This window comes from Plasmodium vinckei, assembly GCF_900681995.1.
Source record: "Plasmodium vinckei vinckei genome assembly, chromosome: PVVCY_10".
In the NCBI taxonomy this organism is placed as follows: Eukaryota; Apicomplexa; class Aconoidasida; order Haemosporida; family Plasmodiidae; genus Plasmodium; species Plasmodium vinckei.
Window position 1 is genome coordinate 402982 of NC_051302.1, and position 25378 is coordinate 428359.

At 22.7% G+C, this 25378-nt stretch overlaps 4 protein-coding genes across 4 annotated transcripts; 3 read left to right on the plus strand and 1 right to left on the minus strand.

Moving 5' to 3' along the window:
• Positions 1 to 1869: 1869 nt before the first annotated feature.
• PVVCY_1000960 (conserved Plasmodium protein, unknown function) lies at positions 1870 to 10353 on the plus strand (the record flags this gene model as incomplete). Its single annotated transcript, XM_008625549.2, has 1 exon — positions 1870 to 10353. One exon carries the CDS (start codon positions 1870 to 1872, stop codon positions 10351 to 10353), a length of 8484 nt encoding a protein of 2827 aa, XP_008623771.2.
• Positions 10354 to 14007: 3654 nt separating this feature from the next.
• On the plus strand, positions 14008 to 18036 carry PVVCY_1000970 (cdc2-related protein kinase 4, putative; the record flags this gene model as incomplete). Its single annotated transcript, XM_008625550.2, has 1 exon — positions 14008 to 18036. One exon carries the CDS (start codon positions 14008 to 14010, stop codon positions 18034 to 18036), a length of 4029 nt encoding a protein of 1342 aa, XP_008623772.2.
• Positions 18037 to 19342: 1306 nt separating this feature from the next.
• On the minus strand, positions 19343 to 22015 carry PVVCY_1000980 (6-cysteine protein; the record flags this gene model as incomplete). Its single annotated transcript, XM_037634426.1, has 2 exons — positions 19343 to 20814; positions 21136 to 22015. The coding sequence occupies 2 exons, from the start codon at positions 22013 to 22015 to the stop codon at positions 19343 to 19345; spliced, it is 2352 nt and encodes a 783-aa protein (XP_037490525.1).
• A 2218-nt stretch (positions 22016 to 24233) lies between these two features.
• On the plus strand, positions 24234 to 25086 carry PVVCY_1000990 (proteasome subunit alpha type-3, putative; the record flags this gene model as incomplete). Its single annotated transcript, XM_008625552.1, has 2 exons — positions 24234 to 24678; positions 24782 to 25086. 2 exons carry the CDS (start codon positions 24234 to 24236, stop codon positions 25084 to 25086), a joined length of 750 nt encoding a protein of 249 aa, XP_008623774.1.
• Positions 25087 to 25378: the final 292 nt, after the last annotated feature.

Sequence of the window (25378 nt, forward strand, 5' to 3'; positions counted from 1 at the left end):
TATTGCATTAGTAATTAGAAATAATATTATCGTATATTTTTTGTGTGCATTGCCAAGTTGTAAAAGCTTGCATAATTTCATTAAACTTTATTCAAACTTAATAGTTAAGCAACAAAAATTTGTCCTGTTTTATAATTTTTGTATGTGCATACAGTACAAAAAATAACACATATAGACAAATATAAATGAACAGACATGAAAAAATTGAACATTTTTTTAAACAAGTTAAATAATATATATATACCGATAAATTATAATTTTTTATTTAAAATTTTTTGAAGATTTTATAAAAAATTTCACACGTGATTATAATACGTTAATGACGAAGGCATACATTCATTTATTTATATATAGTATGTTTATTTTGACCAAGAAGAAGACTAAGAAATGTTAAAGAATACCGTCTTTAAAAGACAGTCTACAATTTGATATGACTTTCATTTTGTTTCTCTTTTTTATTATATAATTTCAACTTAGAAAAACATGTTCCTTAAATGGTACCCTTCGATTGCGCATTTCTATGTGCGCAAGGAATATATATATATAGAAATAAAAAAATATAAAATGATAGCATTTTATTCGTCTTACGTAATATGTTAATAGTACTACACAAATAAATTTCCTTAAATTACATTGTTACAAAATAAAACTATTTTATATTTTTATCACTATTTAATCTCCCATAAAATAAAAGTGTGATGACAAAAATATAAATGGCGCTATTATAATAGTATTGACTATATAACAATGTTGGAAAAACAACAATATAAAATAATTATTATAATAATGAATTAATCGATTTTGTTTTATTATTTTATTAACATGTTATTATATTTTTATTTATTTTTGGTTATTTTTTTTTTTAATACAAAAAAATATGAACATGGAATAATTTTATAACAGTTTTCCAAAATATGATAATAATAGAAGAAAAAAAATATGAACAAAAATAAAAATAACCTGGACAGTCATATAAATTTATTCAAAAAAAATATATATTTTTTTTATCTGTACTATTTTTAAATATAATAAAATATTATATGCATATTAGATATTATATATACATATATATACTATATAGTCAATTATTGCATTTTTAATATATGCAGAACTAAATAAATCAAAATGGAAATAAAATAAATTTATTGAAAATGAAATAATTTGGAAGAAATTATATTTTACAGAAAATTTGTGGTATTTATATTCTTTTTTTTTCTTTTTATTTTATATTCATTTTTTTAATATTATATATACATATCCATTTTATGCCTTATTAATATCATTATTATGATTTTTTTTTTTAAATGAATGTTGAAATAAACTATTTGAGGAATTTTTTTTATTAAAAACAATATTATATTTGGCTGTAGCAAATGAACGCTTTATAAGAAATATATGTATTATATATAAAGATATAAAATTTGAATTTCCATTTATTCGATATATAATATATATATATTATTACATATACATATCCATATGTAATACGTATTGCGGTCATATACTTTCATACGCGTTCGTTTGCACGTTTCCGTTTTTTACTTACCCATTTATGTATATATTATTATACCTTTGTGAGAAAAAAAAATGGAATTGAATTTACAGCGAATGCACTTGCAAATGCTTTAAATTTTGAAAGCAATTTTTTTTAGTATAAACATTTACTCTAAAATTATATACAAATACGCACATGCATATGTGTGTGATATGATAAGATGTGCTTAGATATATACATGCATATGGATATACATACGTACATACGCATAGGTATATATATATAAGCACATTACATACGCTAACTTTTGCACATATATTCACTTTTTCGTGAAAAAAATGAATAATAATATGCAAACAAGCGATAAAAATGTTATGGAAAATGATAAATTAAACATCGAAAATGAAGCTAGTAAATTACTTGATTTGAAAACCACTGGTAATTATGGAGTAAAGGGCTTAGGAAAGGATGATAACCTTTCTATTGCCAACACAAATATAAGAGATGGAGATATACAAATGGACATAGATTTTTTAGAAATAGAAAAAGAATTAGATTTATTAAATGATGAAAATTATAAAAAAATATTAGAAGGAAACAATAACAATAATAATGTAAATAATGCTACCAACGTAAATGGCACAGTCATTGATGCAGGAAATTGCAGCATCAGCAATTTCCCAGGTGATGAAAATATGATTGAATCTCTTTGTATTAACGAACTTAAAAGTGAAGAAGATGACATCCTATTTAGTGATAGAAATTATGGAGACAAAGATGAATTAATTTCTATGTTAAGAAAAAAACTAAAATTTAAAATAAAAGATTATAATTTAATTATGGATACATTAATAAGAACTAAAGAAGAATGTAGTAAAAAAACAGATCAAATAAAAGAATTGCAAACAAATAATAATAAAATTGAAAAGGAATGTTTTGAATTAAAAAAAGAATTAGAAAGAAAAAATAGTCAATCAAATTTAAATATTGAAAGCCATTCTTTTTATAAAAAGGAATATGATGAAATGAAATATAAACTTGTAATATGTGAAGATAAATATAAAGAAGCTTTAAAAAAAAATGAATCATTAAATAAAGAAATAACGAATTTAAAAAATGAACAAATAAAATATGAAATAAATAGAAAAAATGATATAGAAAAATTTAAATTAGAAGAAGAAAAATTAAGAGAAGAAAATGAAAAGCTAAAATCTAAAGGAACTTTGTTAATAAATAAATATCTTGAAGCTGAAAAAAAAGCATATGTTATAGAACAAAAATATAAAGAGGAAATACAAAATTTAAAAACAATTCTAAATAAGGAAGAAATTAATAAAAAAAACTCTGTTCAAAATTTTGCAAAGGTTAAAGATATATTATCACAATCTTTAGCAAAATCAGAAGAAAGTTACAAACAGGTAGTCCAAGCAGAAAAGGAAAGAGATAATTTAAAAATACAAAATGATAATTTACAAAATACCATTAATGATTTAAATGCCAAAATTGATAATTTAAAAAATTGTATAAAACTATTTGAAAATAAATATAAAGAAATTATAAAAAAAAATAATAACATGTTTGCAATTACACATGAATTTATTAATCAAAAAAATTGTAAAATAATAATTTTACGAAAAAATGCTGAAATTAAAGATATCTTTGAAAAATATAAAATTGATAAACATATATTTCAAAGTATTAATGATTTTTCAGCATTATATATTTATGAAATTCTTTTACAAAATTCTTCTAAAATTGATGAAAATGAAATGACTGAATTTGAACCAGGTGCTTATGATACAAATGAACATGATGATAAATATATTAAAATAAAAAAAAAAAAATACATAACATTAAATTATATGCTTAATGAAGCACAAATTAAAATAATTACTTTAACAAAAACAAAAGAGCATTATGAAAAATTATATTCCAGTGGTAAAAGTAGTTCCCATAAAGATGATGATTCTATTTATAAAAAACATTATTTATCTTCTGATATGACAAATTTATATAATGAAAAACTTCATTATGAAAATAAGTTAGTAGAAAAAATTGAACATATAAAAAATTTAGAAAATAAATTAAAGGAAAAAGAAAGTGTGATCGAAAAATCTATGGAAACAAGCATGAGATTACGTTTAGAAAAAGATACACTTGTTAAGGTAATATCATCTACTCCCGAATTTATATCAACAGCTCATCAAAATAATACAAACTTTTCTATTCAAGCATTTGTTGAGCACACTGTTATAGAATATGTACAAAAGCATGAGCGTCAAAAAAGAGGTACTAACAACATGCTAACATCAACAATGATTGATGAATATAATCAACAAACCCCATCATGTATTAGTAATAATTCGGGTGGTATAAAATTAAGTCACACTGAAGAATATAATCAACGAAATTTAATGTCAAATTTAGCAATAAATAATGCACATGAAAGAAAAATGAAAAAAAAAGATTTTTCTAATACAACTTATAATGGAAATGAAGAAGGTCACACACACAATAATTTAGATAATAGTAATTATAATAATAAAGAGGATGGGTCCCTTACTGATGATTATTATTATTCACCTTCTTCCTATGCAATAGAACAGATTATGGCAAATTTAGAAAAAGCTATTGTAGAGATTGAAAATACACAAATCACATATTTTCGAAGTAGTAATTTACTTACGTATATTGATGACTATATGTTAACTTTACAAATATTTAACCGGATATCTGATTATAATGATGCATATAAAGTTGAACATTTACTTGAAGATGATGAATATACTTTTATTATAGATAAAGCATGTAAACATGCTAATAATAGAGATGAAAATTTTCTTGCTTCCTATCCAAGTGAGGATAGTAAAATCGGTGTAATAATTACAGAATTAGAAAAATGTAAAAAAGATTATAGTGATGAAGAATTACTTCGTTTATTTGAAGAAACAAAATTGTTAGAAAAATATCGAAAATTTTATCATGACCATTTTGTTAATATTAATAATATATTCAATAAATTTATATCTTTAAATTTGTTTAATAGTGAAACAAAACATAAAAATGTGTATGAAAGATATTTTAATTTATTTAATTTAAATTTTAGTAATGTTGAAATTTCATTTGATTTATTATTAAAAAGATTTTATCAGATATTAAGATTATCAAAAACTTATGAAAATTTAATTATAGAAAGAGACAAAAAAATAGCAGATATAAATAATGCACAAATTAATTTATATAATGACAAACAAGGACTACAAACAAATGTAGAATTAATTACAAAAGAAAAAGAATATTTAGAAAAGTTAATTATAAAAAAAGAAAATAATGTAAAAGAAATTAATGAAAAATATTTTCAACTAGAAAAAGAATATAATGAATATAAAAATAATAATTCTTTAATTTTAGAACAATATGAAAATATGAAAAAAGAAAATTATAATCTAGAACAAGAGTTATCAAAAAAAGAATTAAAAAATAATAGTTTAAATGAAAAAAATTGTGAAATAATAAGTTTTTATAAAAATGAAAAAGCATGTTTACAAACACTTTTACATGAATCAAAAGATGTTAATATGTATTTGAAAGAAAAAATGGAAACTCTACTAACCAATAATGAACGTATGAAATATGACTATGATATTCGATTAAACAATTTAAATGCTTTATGGATGGAAGAAAAAGAAAATAATAAAAAATTTAATTTTAATGTAAATTCTTTAAAAAAAGAAAATAGTAATTTATTAATCAAGATTAAAGAAATGCAAGCAAAAAATCAGTTACTAAAAGTTGAACTTTCTGAACGTATGAAACAGTTAAATATGTTTAAAACGAGTATCAACGGACCAAAACATAGTAAAGATACATCATCAATAGTTGGCTATGCATTAACCAATGTTAATACTTCTATAAGTAACAATGCCATCATTGGTGATGATTTATCTGGAGGAATGGAAAAAAAACATATACCTAATGTGGAATATTTAGATGCGGATCAAAATAGTAACTACCTTCTAAATATAGATGTAACTGCTTGTAAAATAGAATATGAAGAAAAGATTAAAAAGCTTGAAGAAAATATTACTGACTTGAATGCAGAAATATTAAAATTAAAAGGAGAAAAAGAAATATTATTAATATCTATCGAAACTTGGCGATGCTTTAGTTCAGATAGTAAAGAAGAAATTAATCACTTAAAAAAAATATGTAATGAGCAAGTTGAAAAACATAAAGAGTTTATATTAATAAACAAAACAAATGAAGATAAATTAAAATTTGTTAAAAATCTATTAATATGTGAAAAAGATAAATATGAAAAAGATGTAGATAATATTAAAGAAAAACTAACAAATGAATTAGAAAAAGTTACTAATGAATTAAAAGAAAAAACTCTTGAAATTGAAAAAATAAAATTAGAAAATGAAAAACTATTACTTAAAACAAAAGCTATTGATAATGGTAAAAATGATGAAATCAATATGAAAAAAAAAGAAGAAGAATATGTTGAATTATTAAAGAAAGAAAAAGAAAATATTGAAAAAAAATTCGAAAATACTTCTGAAAAATATAATGAACAAATTAGTTTAAATAAAAAACTTACTGACGATATTAATCTACTTATTTCAACACATAAAGAACAGTTAAAAAATTTAAATGAACAAATTAATATTTTAAAAAAAGATAATAAATATTTATCAGACAATTTAGAAAAAGAAGTCGAAAGTACTGATAATGCAATTATTAAAAAAAGATTAGAACAACTAGTCGAAATAAATAAAGATCTTCATAAAGAAATTCAAGAAAATTGTAATAATACTGAAAAAATGAAATTTAAAATTATTGAATTAAAAGAAAATATAAGAGTACAAAAAGAAACACATCTACAACAACAAAAATGTATTATCGAACTTAGAGCAAAACTAGTTGATACAAATATGGCTAATCAAAAAGATGAATATGTTTCTAATTTAAAAATTAATCTAGAATCGTCACGAATGCAATTAAAAGATTTATGTGATCAACTCGAAAAGGGAAATTTAAATGAAAAAAAAAGTAATATGAAAATTCAAATGCTAGAAACTAAATTAATTAAAGAAGAACAAGAAAGAAAGAGATATCAAATGGAATTAGCCAATAAAAATAACACAGATTCTATTTCATATAATAAATTAAAAACAGAAGTTGAAATGGTTACTGAAGAAAATAAAATTTTATTATTACGTAATGAATGTTATGAAAAAGAAATAGAACAATTAAAAAGAGATTCACAATTTTTTAATTCAACAAAAAATAATGATATGAATATTATAGAAAGGGATGCTTTGAAAAAACAAGTAGAAGAACATATAGCTAAAATAAATGAAAAGGATAAACAAATTGTTAATCTAAATTTTGAAATAAAAAAATTGTCTAATCAACTTGATGAAACAAAAGAACGTATGAGCCGAATGGAATCGACAACATCAATAATTGATGGAGGAGCAATTGATGAAGGATCGTCAGTAAATGTAGATAATGCCAAAACAACACAAGATAATCAAGTATCACTTGAAATATATAAATATATTAATGAAAATATTGATCTAACTGCAGAGTTAGAAAATAAAAATGATATAATTGAACAAATGAAAGAAGAGCTTAATAATAAAAATATGGAGCTAGCCAAACTTAATAAAGATGTAATAAATTTATCAGCCAATTATGATAAATTAAAAGAATCAATATATATGATGGAAAAACATAAAACTAGTTTAAATGAATATATAAAACAAAAAGATGAAATTATAAATTCTTTACAACAAAAAAATAATAGCCCAACCAAGTTTTGTAACTTGATAGAAAACAATAGTACTAGTAAAAATATGACCAACGAAGATGATTCAACTGGTTCAAATAAATATAAAATAAATTTGAAAGATAGCAATTCAAAAGATATTGAAGAAAAGATTATGGGAATGGAAGAAATTATGAACACCTCTTGTGAAGAAGTAATAAATACATTAAAAAAAATTCCAAGGACAAGTGCTGAAAGTGATAATAATAATAATCTAACTCCATCTGATGATAGAGAGTTTTCTGTAAACTCCGATCATATAACATTAATTAAATGTAATATTTTAAAAATGTTTAAACTTGGGTCTTGTTATTTATACATTATTAATAGAAACTTAAAAGAGATCAAAATATTGAAAGATAAAATAAATTCCCTTGAGGAAAATATACAAAGTTTAAATGTATTTATAAATAATTTGAAAGACCAAAATAAAAATAATGAAGTAATCAAAATAAATAATGAAGAACAAATTTTACAATTAAAAAATAATATACAAAATAATGAAAATTGTATAAACAATTTAAATGATAATTTAAAACAAAAAGATGAAATAAATAATTCAAATTTAAAAAATCTGATTAAATATAAAAATTTTATTATTAATTTAGTACATCAAACAGATATATTTTTACATATTTTTAAAACCATGGATACACAAAATGTTATACAAAACTCAACATATAATCAACTAACTCAACTTCGAAAAGAATTAGATCCATATCTTAATGATTCTGTAATGATATCCGAATTACAAAATAAAGAAAACTCCAATATGACTAATACTGATAATAATGATTTATTAAATATATCATGTACCTTTTCTTATGAAAATTATGAGCATATTCAAGTATTTACAAATAAATATAATTTAATTATTGAAAGAGGACAAGTTTCAATTTTCTCTGATGGCAAAATCAAGCCACCTCAAAATGAACAAACTAGTACATTCTTTTCGAATATCAGTTCATACTTTCACAATTCAAGTCAATATAATAATACATCCAATTCTAAAACCTCAAATGAAAATACTCCCGATTCCCCCAAAGATACACAAGCTCAAACATGCCAAGAAAAAGAGAATGAAGAAGAAAGTGTAAAAAATGAAAACAACCAAATATATAGTGATGAGAGCGATCAAACAGAAGAAGACGACTATCGAAGCGATGTTGAGGAAGTTGAAATTGTTGAAAATGATGAACACAAGAAGGATAGTGAGGGTGACGACCTTGAGGAGTATGACGATCATGCAGAGGACGTAGAGCATGTCGAGAATGATGAGCATGATGAGCATGATGAACATAGTGAACATAGTGAGCATGACGAGCACGACGAGCTTGAGGAATACGATGACCATGCAGATCAAGTAGAGCATGTAGAAAGTGACAATCATGATGGTGACACGGAAGCAGATGAAGATGTCCTAAGCAATAACAAAGAAAAAGAAAACCAAGATGTAGAATCATATAATGAGTATAACAATGATCAAGAAGAATATGAAAATGTAAGTGATAGTGAAAAAGAAGAAGAGAATGAAGAAAGAAATAGCATAGATAATAATTATGATGAAAACTATCGTGATGAAAATGAGACTTTACAAAGATATGAAGAAAATGTAATAGTAGAAAATGTTGATAATTTAGATGAAAAGGAATTACTACCTTCAAATGTTGAGGCAGATGTGTTTGAAAATAATTACACACATCATGTTGGAAATCGAAATAGCATAGTACCAGAGGTTAGTGAACAAAATAGGCTTATAGGTGACAATCCAATCAGTCATATAAATTATGAAAATATTTCTCCTCCTTCTTTTAGTAACAAAATAGAAAATAATAATAATACTTTTGTAAATGGTACTACTTGCTCATATATGTCCGAATATGAATTTAATTTTTTTGATAAAAATGATCAACCAAAAATAAAGGAAGCGAAAAAAAGAAAATATCATTCTGACTCAGAAGTAGTGAAACAAAATAATAATAATAATAAAACAGGATATACAAAAAAAAAAATAAGAAAAATAGATAATTCATACAAGTTTAATAATGGAGGTATAGTAACTGAGGTAGTAGAAAATCAAATTCAACAAAATATAAACTTTAACAGTTTAGATAATAATTATACAAATCAATTATTTAATAATAATTATGATGAATCCCAAAATAAATATGAACTATTAGAAAATATAAATAAATTAAATCAAACATACAATAGCAATAATTTAGATGCGACTAATGATGAGAGAAACAATAATGAAAATGAAAATAACTCACTGATGAAGAGTGATAAAGAATCTCAAAATGAAAATAAAGATGACAAAGAAAGTGACAGCTGCTATGTCATATCATCTGATGATGATGCAGAAGTCAAGGACTACGATGAGGAGGCGGAGGAAGATGATGTAGATGATGAGGATGAGTCTAATGTATCAAATGACGAAGCAGATTATGACCAGTTTGATTCAAAGGAAGACATACATAGTAGTGGTCCTGATGAGGGAGAAGAAACCAATTCTAATGACCCAGATAAAGATATGATAGATTATGATGATATGGATAATGAAAATCGAAGTAGAAATTGTAATGATGACGATAGTGAACGTGAGCATGATGAAAGTGATGATGAGCATGACGTTAGTGACGTTGATCGTGATGAAAGTGAAGGTGAGCATGACGTTAGTGAATCTGAACGTGACGATAGTGAATCTGAACGTGATGAAAGTGACGTTGATCGTGATGAAAGTGACGTTGATCGTGATGAAAGTGATGTGGGACGTGATGATAGTGAAGGTGATCGCGATGAAAGTGATGTGGGACGTGACGAAAGTGATATTGATCGTGATGATAGCGAGGGTGATCGCGATGAAAGTGATATTGATCGTGAAGAGGAGGACGACGGGCGTAGTAATACTAACTCGTATTCTACAAGCAATTACTCAAATGAAAATAATAAAAATAAAGAACCAGTTATTAGTATTGTAACATCAGATGATGATCAAGATGATAGGAACAATGAAGATTAAAATTAGCCATTCAATGAATGACATAAAAATTGTCTATTAAAATTGACAAAAAAAAAATAAATATGTTTTAAATTTGTAAAAGAATTTTATTCTTTTTTTTTTATAAAATATTATTAATAAATATGTATATGTGTGTACACTTTTTTTTATTTTGTTTTTGCTCATTTTTTATATTTATTCAATTTTTAATTATTTTTTTTTTTTGAATAATAATGCCATTAAAGGCAAGTTATAATCCTTTCAAAAATATGCACACACATATGCAAATGTGGATATGATGTATGTGTGAACTTTGTTTTAGTGATTATTTAGTGGGATTGCCATTTTATTTTTTTTGAAACTTAAATTTATTAATAACATATAAAAAATATATAACCATTTTAAACTTATTATAATAACATGTTTTTATTTTTTATAAAAATATAGAAACATATTTGTTATTCTACTTATTAGTCAGTTTTACATGCTTCACATTTTCACATATGCAATCTTAATGAGTGAATTATTATTTTTCATTTTTAAATGGCACTTGTTCCTTATAGAGATTAAAAAGTTATATAGTAAAAAAAATAGCAAAATAATACGACAGAATGAGCATATTATGTGATATGCAAAATGTATGCTTCAACCTTTTCATCTTCATTTTGCAATTATGCATAAATAAACATGTTTAAAATTTATCAATTTATTTGATGACATTCAATTTAAAAAAATAAATAATAAAGCATTATATATATTTTTTTTTGAGGACTTTTTTTTTTTCGTTTATGATTAATAGGATTTCATAAAAACACACATATAAAACTCTTATCGACTATTCTTATATTTTTAGTGCATTGTTTGAAAATGTACTTATATGTATATCATATGTAATGGTGCTTTGGTAGAGTTTGGAATTGAAATACGGGGGAACCTTACAAAAGAATAAAATAAAAAATAAAACAAATAATATAGATAAATAAAAAATAATAATATAGATAAATAAAAAACAAATTAAAAAAATGTGATTAACATGATTATTCGTAGCGCACGTCTCAGTGGTCACATAACCACATTAGCCATAACAAGTACGTTATTTATTTGTGGATTTTGAAAAATAAATAAAATATAAAATAAATAAGAACAAAAAATATATAATGAATAAAATAAAGTAAAATACAAAATTAACAATATCATGTGGTTCATCAGGTAAACAAGTAGTCAAAAAAAATATACTCTCATATATATATAGAATAACACTTTTAATAATTTCATAAAATAAAAAAAAGACATTATTATAAAAAATATATAATTACTGATTTAGTCATTATAATGTTGTGTGCACATTTTGTGAATATTTATTTTTCATTTTTTTCTTTCTCTATATATTTATTAAACATATTTTATTTTATTTTTTTAAATCATTCTATGTATTTTTATATTTCACTATATTATAATTATCATTTTTCATTTTCCAATAATTTATAATAAATGGTGCACCAAACAAAATAATAAGCTAATCAATAAGTATCAAATATTAATAAACCCTTATATTACTATTATATGCATATAAGAGCATATCATACACATTGTTTAGTTATATTTAGACAGTGAAAGATATTTTTATACATACTATATATATATTTATTGTATCTCATGATTATTTACTTGTCTATATAAACAAGTGGTTATACTTTTTAATTTAAAACAATCATTATCCTGTATCACCTTATATAATATGTGATACAAATGTGTGTATTTTTATTTTTAACACTATTATATGTATTCTCCCTTTTTATTTTTTTATACTCATTATTTCATTTAAATAATAATATATATATAATTAAAATTAATATAAATAACAAAATTAAGCAAAACTATTAAAGCATACAAATGCATGGTTATACATATTATGGTTACTTTTCAAAAAAAAAAAAAATATAAATAAGCATTAACTATGTATGAGCACCTTATATATTTTTTTCCCTTTACAAATATCCATTCTTACAACTATTTTTCTTTATATTAATAATTTTTATACCCTTATGTATACTCACACTTAACATACAATAATTAATATCACCACTACATAATATTTAGCAACTTGTCATAACAATAAATTTGTTTTTTTTGTTCCATATATTCTACACATAATTCGGTTAATTATTTCAACCATTTTTGACACATATAAAACTTTTTATGTTTATTTTTATACATAAAAAATATGGTACATAAGAGATAAAAATAGTGTATAAATATATATAATAAAACAAGTATTATATTGTTAGTGTGTTGAAGGAGTGTTTATTATATACAAAAGAACAATCTGTATCAAATGGTATACATATATTATTAGTGTATTTTAAATATATTTAATGGATATATATTAAAAATATAAAAATTATGCATGTATGCATTGTATATGCACCTATTTTTTTTTCCTTTTTTTGTTTAATTTTATTGAACTATTTTTTTGATTAGTTATAATCGCATACAATTTCAATTGCACATTGTAATAGATTGTTCTCAAAAAAAAAATAAAATAATATATGTTAAAAAAATATTAATAAAATGAATATTAATAGCACCATTTATTTTATGATACATGTATTTTTTATTTTTTTATTGTTCATGTATTTATGTTCTTTTCTGTTTTTATATGTACAACAAAAAAAGGAATAAAAAAAGATTATCCAAGATATAAAAATGTAACTAATTCAATTGTAACAAAATAAAACCAATTGAAATCATCATATGGATGGATCACTAAAAAAGAAAACCAATACAAGGTTGTCAAAATTATTTTTACTTTTGCTACCTACCACTTTTTTATATAATCAATTTTACAAATTATAACTATTTTAATTTGTCATTTGCATATTATATGTGTATGAATGTGTATATATTAAACAAATTATAATTACATTTGTAAAGATATAAGATTAAATTAGTGTCATATTAAACACATTCGATTATCCTTTAAACTTGTAACTTTTTTTTTTTTCATTATCACTCCCTTATTTTCCTGTATTTTCCCTTATATATGTTTACACTATTTTTTTCTTATCCATATTTATTGTTTTATATTCTTTTTATTACAAATATTTTATAAAGAAAAAATGCAAGGAAAGGGATTTTAAATATACATATTTTCATTTTTGAATTAGCTGTTTACCGTTTTAAAAAGTTAAGTGGAATATCATAAAGCATAATATATATATACATACACAAAGATATACATATTTACATATATTAGAGATACTTATACAAAAATTGAGAATTATTTGAATTTACATATACTATATTATTATGTACAAATTTATTATTTATGAACGTACATGCATAAATTCATTTACACACAACTAAAGAATGACAATCCCCTTAATTGTGTAATCAAAAAATAAAAAGCTAGCCATATATATATGATATGTACATGTATATATAATATATATACTTTAAGCTTACCACATTTATTCGCTAGTTATATATGCTCACGCTTTCAAAAAAAAAAAAAATTGTAATAATTGTTAAAAAAATTATGAACAAGTCATAGAATTTATATATTATTAATAAAAAAGTGGGGGAAAAAATTAATTTAATTATTTTATTTCTCATTAAATACAAAACATATATATGTACATACAACACTTATACATTTTTAACGGCAAAAACTAAATGGATAGAATATTATCAAAATTAGTTAAAAATAATGAACTAAATATAGATAAAAGTTTAGAAAGTGAAAATCATGATTTAGACAATATAAATGAAACTATGAATGGAAAAAAAAAATTGTCTGTGAATAGTGAAACAAATGGTGAAAATGTAGTTAAAAGGACATCCCTTAGGAAAGTTAAAAATGAAAATGACAATTTGGAAACATCCTATTTAATTAATACACGAAGTAAAGAAAATAACAAAAAAAATATGTCTTCCAAAGGAATTGATAAAGGAAAAAAAAATTCTTATATAAGGAAATCACTGCCTATTAAATCAAATAATTCAAATACTACTGAAAATGAAGAAAATTACGTAGCAAACGATAAAAATAACAATTCAAAAGGTTTGAAATATACAATTTTAAACTATTTCAGGAGTAATAGTAATAATAATAATAGCAATGTCAATAATAATTGCGAGGAAGACCAACAAAATGACAGAGACAATGATAATCATGCCAGAATTGATAATGAAATTCGAAATATTCGATCAAGTAGTGAACAGCAAAGTCAGCATGACATAGAAATAATAAATGGAAAAGACGCTCAAAAAAATCAAAGAAGAAATACATTCGATTATGAACTAAACCAAAATAGTTACCTACAAATGAAAAATAATATAGAAAACAATTTAATGAATTATAAAAAATGCAAATTAGACAATTTAAATGTTGAAAGTTATAATATAGACTCATGTAAATCAAATAATATACAAAACGATGAACAGACAGTAGGAATGGCAAATAGTAGTTTATATGGAAATAAAGAATATACAAATGATGATGAAATTAGTCAAATAAAAGAAACAAATATATTAAATAATTATAATGAAATACATCCAAGTATAAAAAATAGTATGGCTAGTATTATAGACACTAATAATAGCAGTAATATGCATTTATCTAAAAATGGATTAAAATTAAGTGACTTACACACATCGAAAAATTGTGATGCATCATTATTAAAAAACAAAAATTCAATATATAAATACAAAACGGGTGAATCATACAATAAAGAATCTGTAAATAATTCGATGATCAGAGGAATATATCAAGGTATTGTAGAAAATCAGCGTTTCAATAATGGAGATGAAAATAATTTAAATGGTGTTCAATTTGCAAATCCAGGAATTATTATAAATGATAGAATGGCTATGTCACATTTAGGAATAAATTCAAATGTTGAAGAAAATCAATTAAAAATTTATGAACCAAATACAAGCAGATATGAAATTGTACCAAAAGGTAACCAAAATGAGCATCTTTATAATTACAAAGAAAGAAATAAAGAATATTTAGATTTAATGAATATCCCATTTAATAGAGATAATAATGTAAACAAAGATTTACTAATTCGTTCTCTTCCAAATAAGAATCTACTAAATGAATGTGATGAAGAATTATTTTCGAAAAATATATTAAATTTTGAAAACTATTTCTCTTATAAATTAAAAAAAAATATAAATAATAACATAATAAATAACATATGCAATATGTATGAAAGTGATGAAAATCTTGATGCTTTAATAACCACTAATAGAAGAAAAAAAAATGACAGTCATAATAAAAATTGTAATGAAGATTATGGCAAACTAAAATCAGGTACATTTTTTAATATACCAGATGATTATTTTGAAAGTGAAAAATTATTTAAAAGACCCAAAATGAAATCGAAAAATATACTTTTAGATAAACAAAATATAGACAATCCAACAAATGTTCAACCTAATGAAAATAAAAACATTTCAACTATACTTATGAATCATCATGATCTATTAATAAATAAAAGAGAAAAATTAATTATAAATAATGATATTGATAATAAAGATGATGAACAAAATAGTAATAATGATTTTTGGTTAACTAGCCGTAAGGAATTTTTTAGTAAAATTTGTAAAAATACAATAGAATTAACAAACGAAGAAGTTGAAAAATTAAAAGAAGTAGTAGATTTTAGAGATGAAAAAGGTAATTATACAATTAACAGCATTTTTAATAAATATAATGAAACTATTGATGAAGAACATGTGTTAAAAGAATATGTAACAGATAATAAACTCAAAAATTTTAGTTTAAATCTAATTGATGGATTTCTCTATGATAAACAATCTTTATATGAAAGAGAGATGATTGAAAATGACAAAATATTTTCACGTATTCATTATAATCACAAAAATGCTGATATTAAAATAGATAAATTATTAAATTTATTTCCTCGTGATTTTATGAAAAAATATAAAATTGTTAAAAAATTGGGAGAAGGTGTATATGGTAAAGTGTTCAAAGCAGAATCATTAGACGATTCCTATCTTAATTTTGCTGTTAAAGTATTACGATACTTTTGGCCAAATTTTAAATATAAATTTGGTTCTGAAGAATTTGCAATAAATGAATTTAATATAATGCGTATTTTATTTCATCCTAATGTTGTTTGTTTATTAGATAGTTTTAGAGTTCATACCTATCGAAAAAATAAAATAAAAAGTCATAGAGGTCAAAAAACTAAATGTGAAACATTATCAGCTGAATATGATTTTAGTTTTCAAAGACATAGACGAATGGAAAAAGTTCAATATTCACCATCAAGAGAAACTGTTGAAAGAAATAATAAATATCGAAATCTAGTATCAAAAAGTTGTTTAACAATAGAAGAATTAGAACAGAGTCTAGTTCTTAACAGTGTTGACAAGGAAACAGCTATTCAAGATAAAGGAAGTTTATATAATAGTCATGCTGGAAAACTTGATGAAATGTCTACTATTTTTACTAATAATAGTAATGTAAAAATGTTAAATTATGATGAAGAAAATACTAATTTAGACAATAACAAAAATAATCTGATGTCAACAAAATTGCAAAGAGATATAAAACGAGATCGAAGTGGTGATTTATATCAATATTATCCTTTGAAAAAAAAAATGAAAACAGCAAATTATAAAAATGCTAAACGTAATGATCCAATAAAAGTTAAAAACAGAAGTATAGATAAACTCAAATTTAGAAAACATTCTAAAAAATTAAAAAAAATTGAAAATAAAAATGATGATTATATTGAAAATTGGGATCTATTTTTAGTTATAGAAAAATGTGATTGTAGTTTAAATGATATATTAAATAAAGCAAAAAAAAAACATTTTTCATTTATTCAAGATATAAAAAAAGATACAACGAAATGTTTACCTACAGAAAGAATAGACCTCTCCTATGACCATTTACATAATTATGTAAAATATGTATATTTGCCATTAAAAAAAATTGAAAATCGATATTTTTATCCTGATATGCCATCATTAACAGAAATGCAAACAAAAGTTATTATATACCAAATGTTACAAGGAATTAATCACTTTCATAAAAAATTTATTATTCATAGAGATATAAAACCAGCTAATACTCTTATAAAAAATATACAATATTTATCAGATGGTCTTAATGATTCTAAAGAATGGATAGTTAAAATAGCCGATTTTGGTTTAGGTGTATATGATCACTTTTTAAAAACTGAAACAAAAGATTGTAATATTATTACATTACAATATAGACCTCCTGAAATTTTATGTAATAGTACACTTTATAATTATTCAGTTGATATATGGTCTATTGGTATAACTATGTGTGAATGTTTATTAGGCTTTGTTCCTGTTACATCAAAATTTGAATCTTCTGTCTTATTTAAAATATTAGTTTTTAGAGGAATACCAGATCAAAATTTTGATAACTTATTAAAAAAGGAACTTGTTGGAGAATTGCCAAAATTTAAAGTTGATCGAATTAAAATGTTAGAAATTATTTTTACCGATATTTATGGTAGAAGAATTTTAAATGACAAAGGTCTTGATCTTATTGATCAATTTCTTAGTTATGATTATAAAAACAGAATTACAGCAAATGAAGCTTTAAAACATGAATGGTTCGAAGATGTCCATTTATACCTGAACGAGGATCTCCTCAATTATTACAAGCGAAATGGAACATACTATTTTTAGGCTACTCAAAATGTCAAAATGATAACACAAGTTATGCATATGTCTTTTGCTTAGCATTTGTAATAGAGGAATTAATAGACCTCGAATTAAAATAAAACATATGTCTGCAAGGATATACTATACATTGATCATTTCCCCTGGTGATGTCAAGAAAAAATTCTCCTAAACCAAATTTAAGGGAAGCCTGAACATACACCAAGGTGAAAAAAAAAAATGTTTTTTTCCAATGTTGGATAGCTAATTCCAGTATTCTTTCTATCCATTGTCTGTTTTTTTAATATTACTAAACAGGATTGAATAAATATGACAATGTAAAGATAGAGTTTTTTGGGAGTAGAAAGAACAAGGAAAAACAATTATATATAAATAATTTTAATAATTTTAAAATATATGCATTTGTTTCTTTTCTTTTAAAGAAGAAAAAAAATGAACATGCATGTTTTTTATTTTGAATAAAGTGAAAATGAATGTACACCTATAACGAACGTATGCAATTATATACCTATATTTTGAAATATATATAAATATACGCTTCTTTGTACATATATCTAGCTTTATTTTTATGACGACATGTAAATTTTTAATTTATAAAATCGTTATATCCCATAAAAAATTATTATTACATGTTCATAATTTTTTTTTTCTCTCATGTTATATATAGCTAGTTGAAAAATAGCTAGCTCGCACCAACATATAATAAATATATGTTTGAGTGCAAATTTACACTTTGTGTATCAACTTTTTGCCTTGCATGTTCATATATATATTATTTTGTTTATTGTATTATTATTCATTCGTTTTACTCGTTCATATTTTAACAGACATTTATTATTTTTTTTTATTATTGTTCATGTAAAAATGTTCGCTTGTGATTGCACACATCGTTTTAGTTGTAAACATGAGGAACATAATACGCATATTCGCAATGCGCACTTTTACATGTCACAAGATTAACTCAATATATATACATATATATATATATATGTATCCATTTTATTATACTTTTATTTTTTATAAACTTTTTATCAATTATTGTTTTAATCAAAATTGTTAATAATGTAATAAATAAATATTTAAATAATAAACAAAAACAAATGCACATGTTGTATGTATATAATATCGCATTTAAGAAAAAACGAGATTATTGGAATAAGCAAATATATCAACGGAATTAAACAATTTTATTGAGCTATTGTATGCTCTCGTTATTTGAGAGAGCTTACTTTTTCATATTTAAAATGTTGTAAAGTGACAATATGTGTTTGTCTTTTTTTGTATTTCCCACTGTCTTATATGATTAAAATGTCTATAAAGAATATATCAAAGTATGAAATATAGCTATACCTACAAAAAACTGAAAAAAACTAAATTCAGATTTATAAACTGAACCAGTATTATAATTATATTTTACATTTTCTTCATTCATATGATTAGGTAAAGAATTATTATTTTTTGCTAATCTATGAGTTCTGTTGTTTATTCTTGAATGTTGATTGGGGGTAGATAAAGTATTATTTGTAGTGTATCTAGGAACTTCAAATAAATCTTCATTAGATATATTTCCAGTAGTTATAAAATATTGTATTTCATGATTTGTATCAATTTCATTTTTCCCATTATGGGTAGAACAAATACATCTAAAATGTATATCTTTAATTCCTTTTTCTTGTAAAGTTTCATTAAAATTTTTTGGAAAAATAAAACGAGTTTCACTTACATATTCAGTACTATTTTGATGTTGTATTCTATTTTTACTAAAGTAAGATAAAAATGGTGGCTTTTTTATAAGAGATGAAATAGGTATAGATGTATTATTTTGACTCGGATCATTTATAAAAGTAAAATTACATGGTTTTACATCTGTTTCTTTATTTGTTTGACATATTATACCAATATAATTTGTTTCTGAAAAATCATTTACTAAAAATTTAATATTTTCTTTATAAGATTTATAATATTTATAATATATATCAAAAATATCTGAGAAATTTATTCCTAATACTTTTTTTATAGGTTTATAAGTTTTTTGTAATCGTATATAAGCATATCGAGTTTCTTTATTAGCAACTTTGCCATATTTCCCACTACCTTGAATTATTTCATCATTACTTTTTTCATCATCATCTTCATATTCATTTATTTCATCACTTCTTCCATTTTTTTTAAAAAATGCAATTTTTATTGTCCTCGTACTAGGTATAAAAGATGGAATAGTTAATACAATATTATTATTATTTATTTCAATTAAATTGTTAGCATTAGTTTGGCTTAATATATTATATAAAGATACATATATACCATTATAAAGTATATTTGATTCTTTTATTTCTTCATCTACTATCCAACTTTTATTATAATCTATTGTTATTTTACTTTGATCATATATAAAAAAATCACAATTTTCAATTGTAATATCACAATTATATGTTTTATAATAATCTTCCATATTTAAGACAACATATATTTTTTCTTTATTTATATTATTTTCAAATGTACATTTATTATTTTGATCTATTTCTTGTATCAATATATGTTTATAAACTGTGAATATAAATGTCTTTATATTACTTTCTTCTTCGTCTTCTTCTTCTTTTAAATAATACATTGAGCTATTCATATTATTGTTACTTTCAAAACATTTATTTTTTACTATGTTAAAAGATTTTGGAACTACAATACTAAAACTTACTTCATCGTCATCTTCTCTTTTTGTATCTAAATCGTTTACCCAAAGGCTACATGAGTTTTCCATAAAAATGTTTGTAACATAGAGACTCCCTGCATCGAGTCGCAGTTCACATCCACTTTCCTTTCGAATCAGTTTCTTTGTAAAGGAGGGAAAAAGAAAGGGAAAAAAAAATATGATAGATTAAGAACAATGCAGAAAAATAAGAAAAAATAAACAAAAACAAGCATATGATTGAACTACCTCAAACAGTGCGTAGTATTCCTTCTCTGCCTTGTCATCAGGAGCTGCACTTTTTTTGAAAGTAACTAAAAGATGTTCTTCCCTTTGAACAATCGACACATTAAAACATTCTGTATCAGAAATTTGTTTATCTATCTCAGTATTTATGTTTAATGAATTAAAGGACCAACCAATGTAACATATATTTCCTTTTTGATATGAAAGAATTTGTGAATCTTTTGTACGAAGTATATATTTATATTTTAGATTTTGTAAGTTTGCTAAAATTTTATTTAAAGGATCACAAGTATATGAATTTTCTGTATCTTGAAAACATTTAAACTCATAAAAACTTATTTCTTTATGTTCTTCTCTTAAATTAAAATAAACATAATGTTTTTTAAATTTTACATCTACTTTATATTGACTTATTGGAATCGGATCTTTTAAAATAAACTCAATCATATTTTCATCTTTTAGGGTTAATCCATAATCAAAAGAAAAAGAACAAATTATATTTCCACTATTATTCATACCACACATAAATAAGGATTTTTTATTTTTATAAAAATATGTAATCTTAGAGATTATATTAAATTTATGTACCATTTTATAATTTAAAGTAATTTTATTAGAAATAACAGATGGCTCAATATAATTATTAAATACTGTTACCTTTATTATATTATTTATATCGTATATTAAAATTAAATTGTTTGTAATAGAATCTGTAATAAATGAATATCCTTGTATATCATCATTCTTGTATAATAAAACTTCTTTAGGTAAATCCCATTTTAATTTTAATGTATTGAATGTAGTAAATGCTAATCCATTAGTTTCATCACTAATAAAAAAACAATAATGTAAAATATAATTATTCTCTAATTCTATCAACCCACTATACTCACAATTATATGCCACTTTCAAATATAAAGATCCTTCTTCTTTAAGCAATGGATTAAATTTATTTAGTCCCTCTAAACAGTTGTTCCATAAAATAAGACACAACAAAATACACCAAACTAGACATCTAATGGGTTTGTACTTATTTTTTACTAACACACTCATTTATATATTTGACACTATTATTTTGTTTCACTTTTTCAAAACTTCTAACTTATTATATTTGAAAAATAAAAAAAATGATTTCAAACTAGATTCTATGCATTACATCTACCTTCTATAAATACACAGACAAAATTAAAAAGCATCTTCAATAGGTTCACTATTTTTTTTACTATATTATAAAATTGTCTAGTATATATATTATGTCTATTTGTTCACTCTTAACAAGTAAGAAAATGTCTCCTCAATTTTTAATTTTTTTAACAGCATGTATAAAGACAAATTTTCGATGTTATTCCAATTTACCAGTTTTAATAAAACTACAATTTAATAAAATTTATATTTTTTCAAATAAAAGCATATAATAAAAATGTGCAGCCATTTATGCAAGTTGTTTAAATTTTGTATAACCAAATTATTTCAAAAAAAAATGATCATACACATTTTGAAAAAAAGACACCCATTTTATAATAACTAAGTTTGTTCATCCATATGTATATATAGACATGTACATATGTTTATAAAATTTCATATTTATAAAACCAACAATATAGAGACTATTTTGGTTTTCTCAAAATAACCCTGATTAATAAAAGTAAAAAATAATTGCATGCACAGAGACATAAAAATATTTGTTTTATTTCCATTGTTTTAGAGACCCTTTAATACATGCATTTTTTTTTTATTTTTAATATACCTATCAATGGAAAAATAATTAAACTTTAAAATTGTTGAAAATTGATGGAGAGTTTTATAATATAATTTTTAAGGACCCCCTAATTGTCAAATGAACATATATATAAAAGTGTACAAAGTTGTTTCCCTTTTTTTTCACTCTTTTTATATTTACCAAATTTTACGAAACCCATTTTTAAATAAATAACCGTTACTATAATTTGAAAAATGTCATATAAAAAGTTACAAAGACCCATAGGTATGCCATCCTTTTTTATGATTAAAAATTTTATAAGTGATATATGTACCTGTCTGTGAACTTATATCTAATTTATTACCATTTTGAACTATCATTATTCTATTTGATTTTCTTTCCAAATATATTCACCGTAGTTTATTTCAAAACATGAAATAAGCACATTATACAAGTAGTTACATATTTATTTTTTCTTTTTTTCAAAAAAATAATATGAAAAAAAAAGTGAAAAAATATATACTACAGTTTGATTTAAACTTTTTAGGTGAAATAAATAATTATAGTTCATGCATTTCTATATCTCTATATTAACACAAATTCACCTGCACATACATGTGGAAACTTAAATAAAAAAAAAATGTAAATAATTTATCCCATACTTAAAATGAACTAATAATGGTAATAATTATGTTTAAATTTTAAAAATAAAAAATTATTATAAATAATGATAATATTTAGTTAAGCTTAATTACCTATTTTGCATACTATAAAATTTTCGGGAATAATATATTATATTTGGGTTATATAATTTTTAGCACGGTTATTTATATATACACTATGTATATATAATTATATGCCATAGGGTATGTATATAGTATAATAATTATTTGTTTGCATTATTTTTTTATTTTTAATTTCTACCCTTAAACTGTGTTTGTTTGCCTCAGCTTGCCCCCCTCTTTTTATTTATTAATTTCATTTTTTTTTTTCTTAAGGCTCTCAACTTTTTACTCGTATAAAACCAGTGGAAATTGCTTTATTATTTATTTTATTTATTTTTTTTAGAATATAATACTTTTGATACACATAAAAAATTATAATTACATTTTTTATTTACTTTATTTTTTACTTTACCGTGTTCGATAGATTTCGAAACAGTAGTACCATATATAATATATATAACATGATAAAAAAAAATTGGTATGTGATTTAGCTTGTTTGCATATACTTTTACATGAACAAGTCATAAATAATATGTAAAATATTTTTATTTCCTGACCTTTTCAATATTATCGCTAGTTAGCTATTTTTTTCCCATTTCAAAGGTAATATATAACAAAAACTTTTATTTTGTAGCGCAAATAAGAATTACTAAAAATGTGTAATTACGTATAAACAAGAAATAAAATATCTTTTATAAAATCATACCTTTTTAGTTATTTATGTGTGTACCTTTTATTTTTTTTCCACCTTCCCAGGGATTAAATTTTAAAACGAATATATACCAAAATTAATATATAGATAACTTATATTTATTACAAAAGTAAATTTTTAAATTTTATAAAAACAATGGCAGGATTAAGTGCAGGGTATGACTTATCAGTCTCGACATTTTCACCAGATGGTAGACTATATCAAGTTGAATATATTTATAAAGCAATAAATAATAACAACACTTCTATAAGTTTAGAATGTAAAGATGGTGTTATTAGCTGTTCTATAAATACAACATTGGAAAAAAATAAAATGATCAAAAAAAATAGCTATAACAGAATATATTATGTTAATAATAATATTATAATAACATATGCTGGTTTAGATGGTGATGCAAGAAATATAATTGATAGAATAAAAAGTGAAGCTAACAGTTATTTTTTAAATTTCCATACAAATATACCATTACACATTTTAGCAAATAGAATATCTTTATATATACATGCCTATACATTATATTGGCATTTAAGACCATTTGCTTCCTCAATAATTATATCCTCTTATGATAAAAATGAAAAGGGTACGCCCAAGAATGTTTACATTATTCATCTAATTACTCATTTGCTTGACATATAATATGACTTCATATGATGTACATTTTTTTTTTTTACAATTTTGTGTAGGCGAAATATATTGCATCGAGCCAAGTGGTGCATGCTACAAATATTACGGAGTAGTAATCGGAAAAAACAAAGAATTATTTAAAACAGAAATTGAAAAGAAAGATTACAAACATCTAAGTGTTAGAGAAGCCCTAGTAGACATATATAAATTTATTTTAAGTAGCGATGATCATTTAAATAAAGACAATATTTCCCACCTAGTAAATTTTTCATGGATATGTGAAGAATCATCATTTGAATCACAAACTATTGATCAGGAAATTTTAGATAATGCCTTAAATCTTGCTGTAGAATCAGTTAATTAAATTAAAAATTTAACAGTTTTTTTTTTTTTCATACCCCCCAAAAAAGTGAAATATATATCTTCACATTATGAACAAATGAAACCGTATATGCATTATTTATTAATATTCTTAAATAAAGCTAACAAAAAGCTTTTATACATTATATGGAGCAGTGTTATACACTAAAATGGGTACATATATGTACTAGCCTTTTCTCATTTATCGATATATATATATTTTTTTTATGCTCCTTATTTTAATATACACGCATATGTATATATGCAGTATTAACAACTTACATTTTTAAAAAATT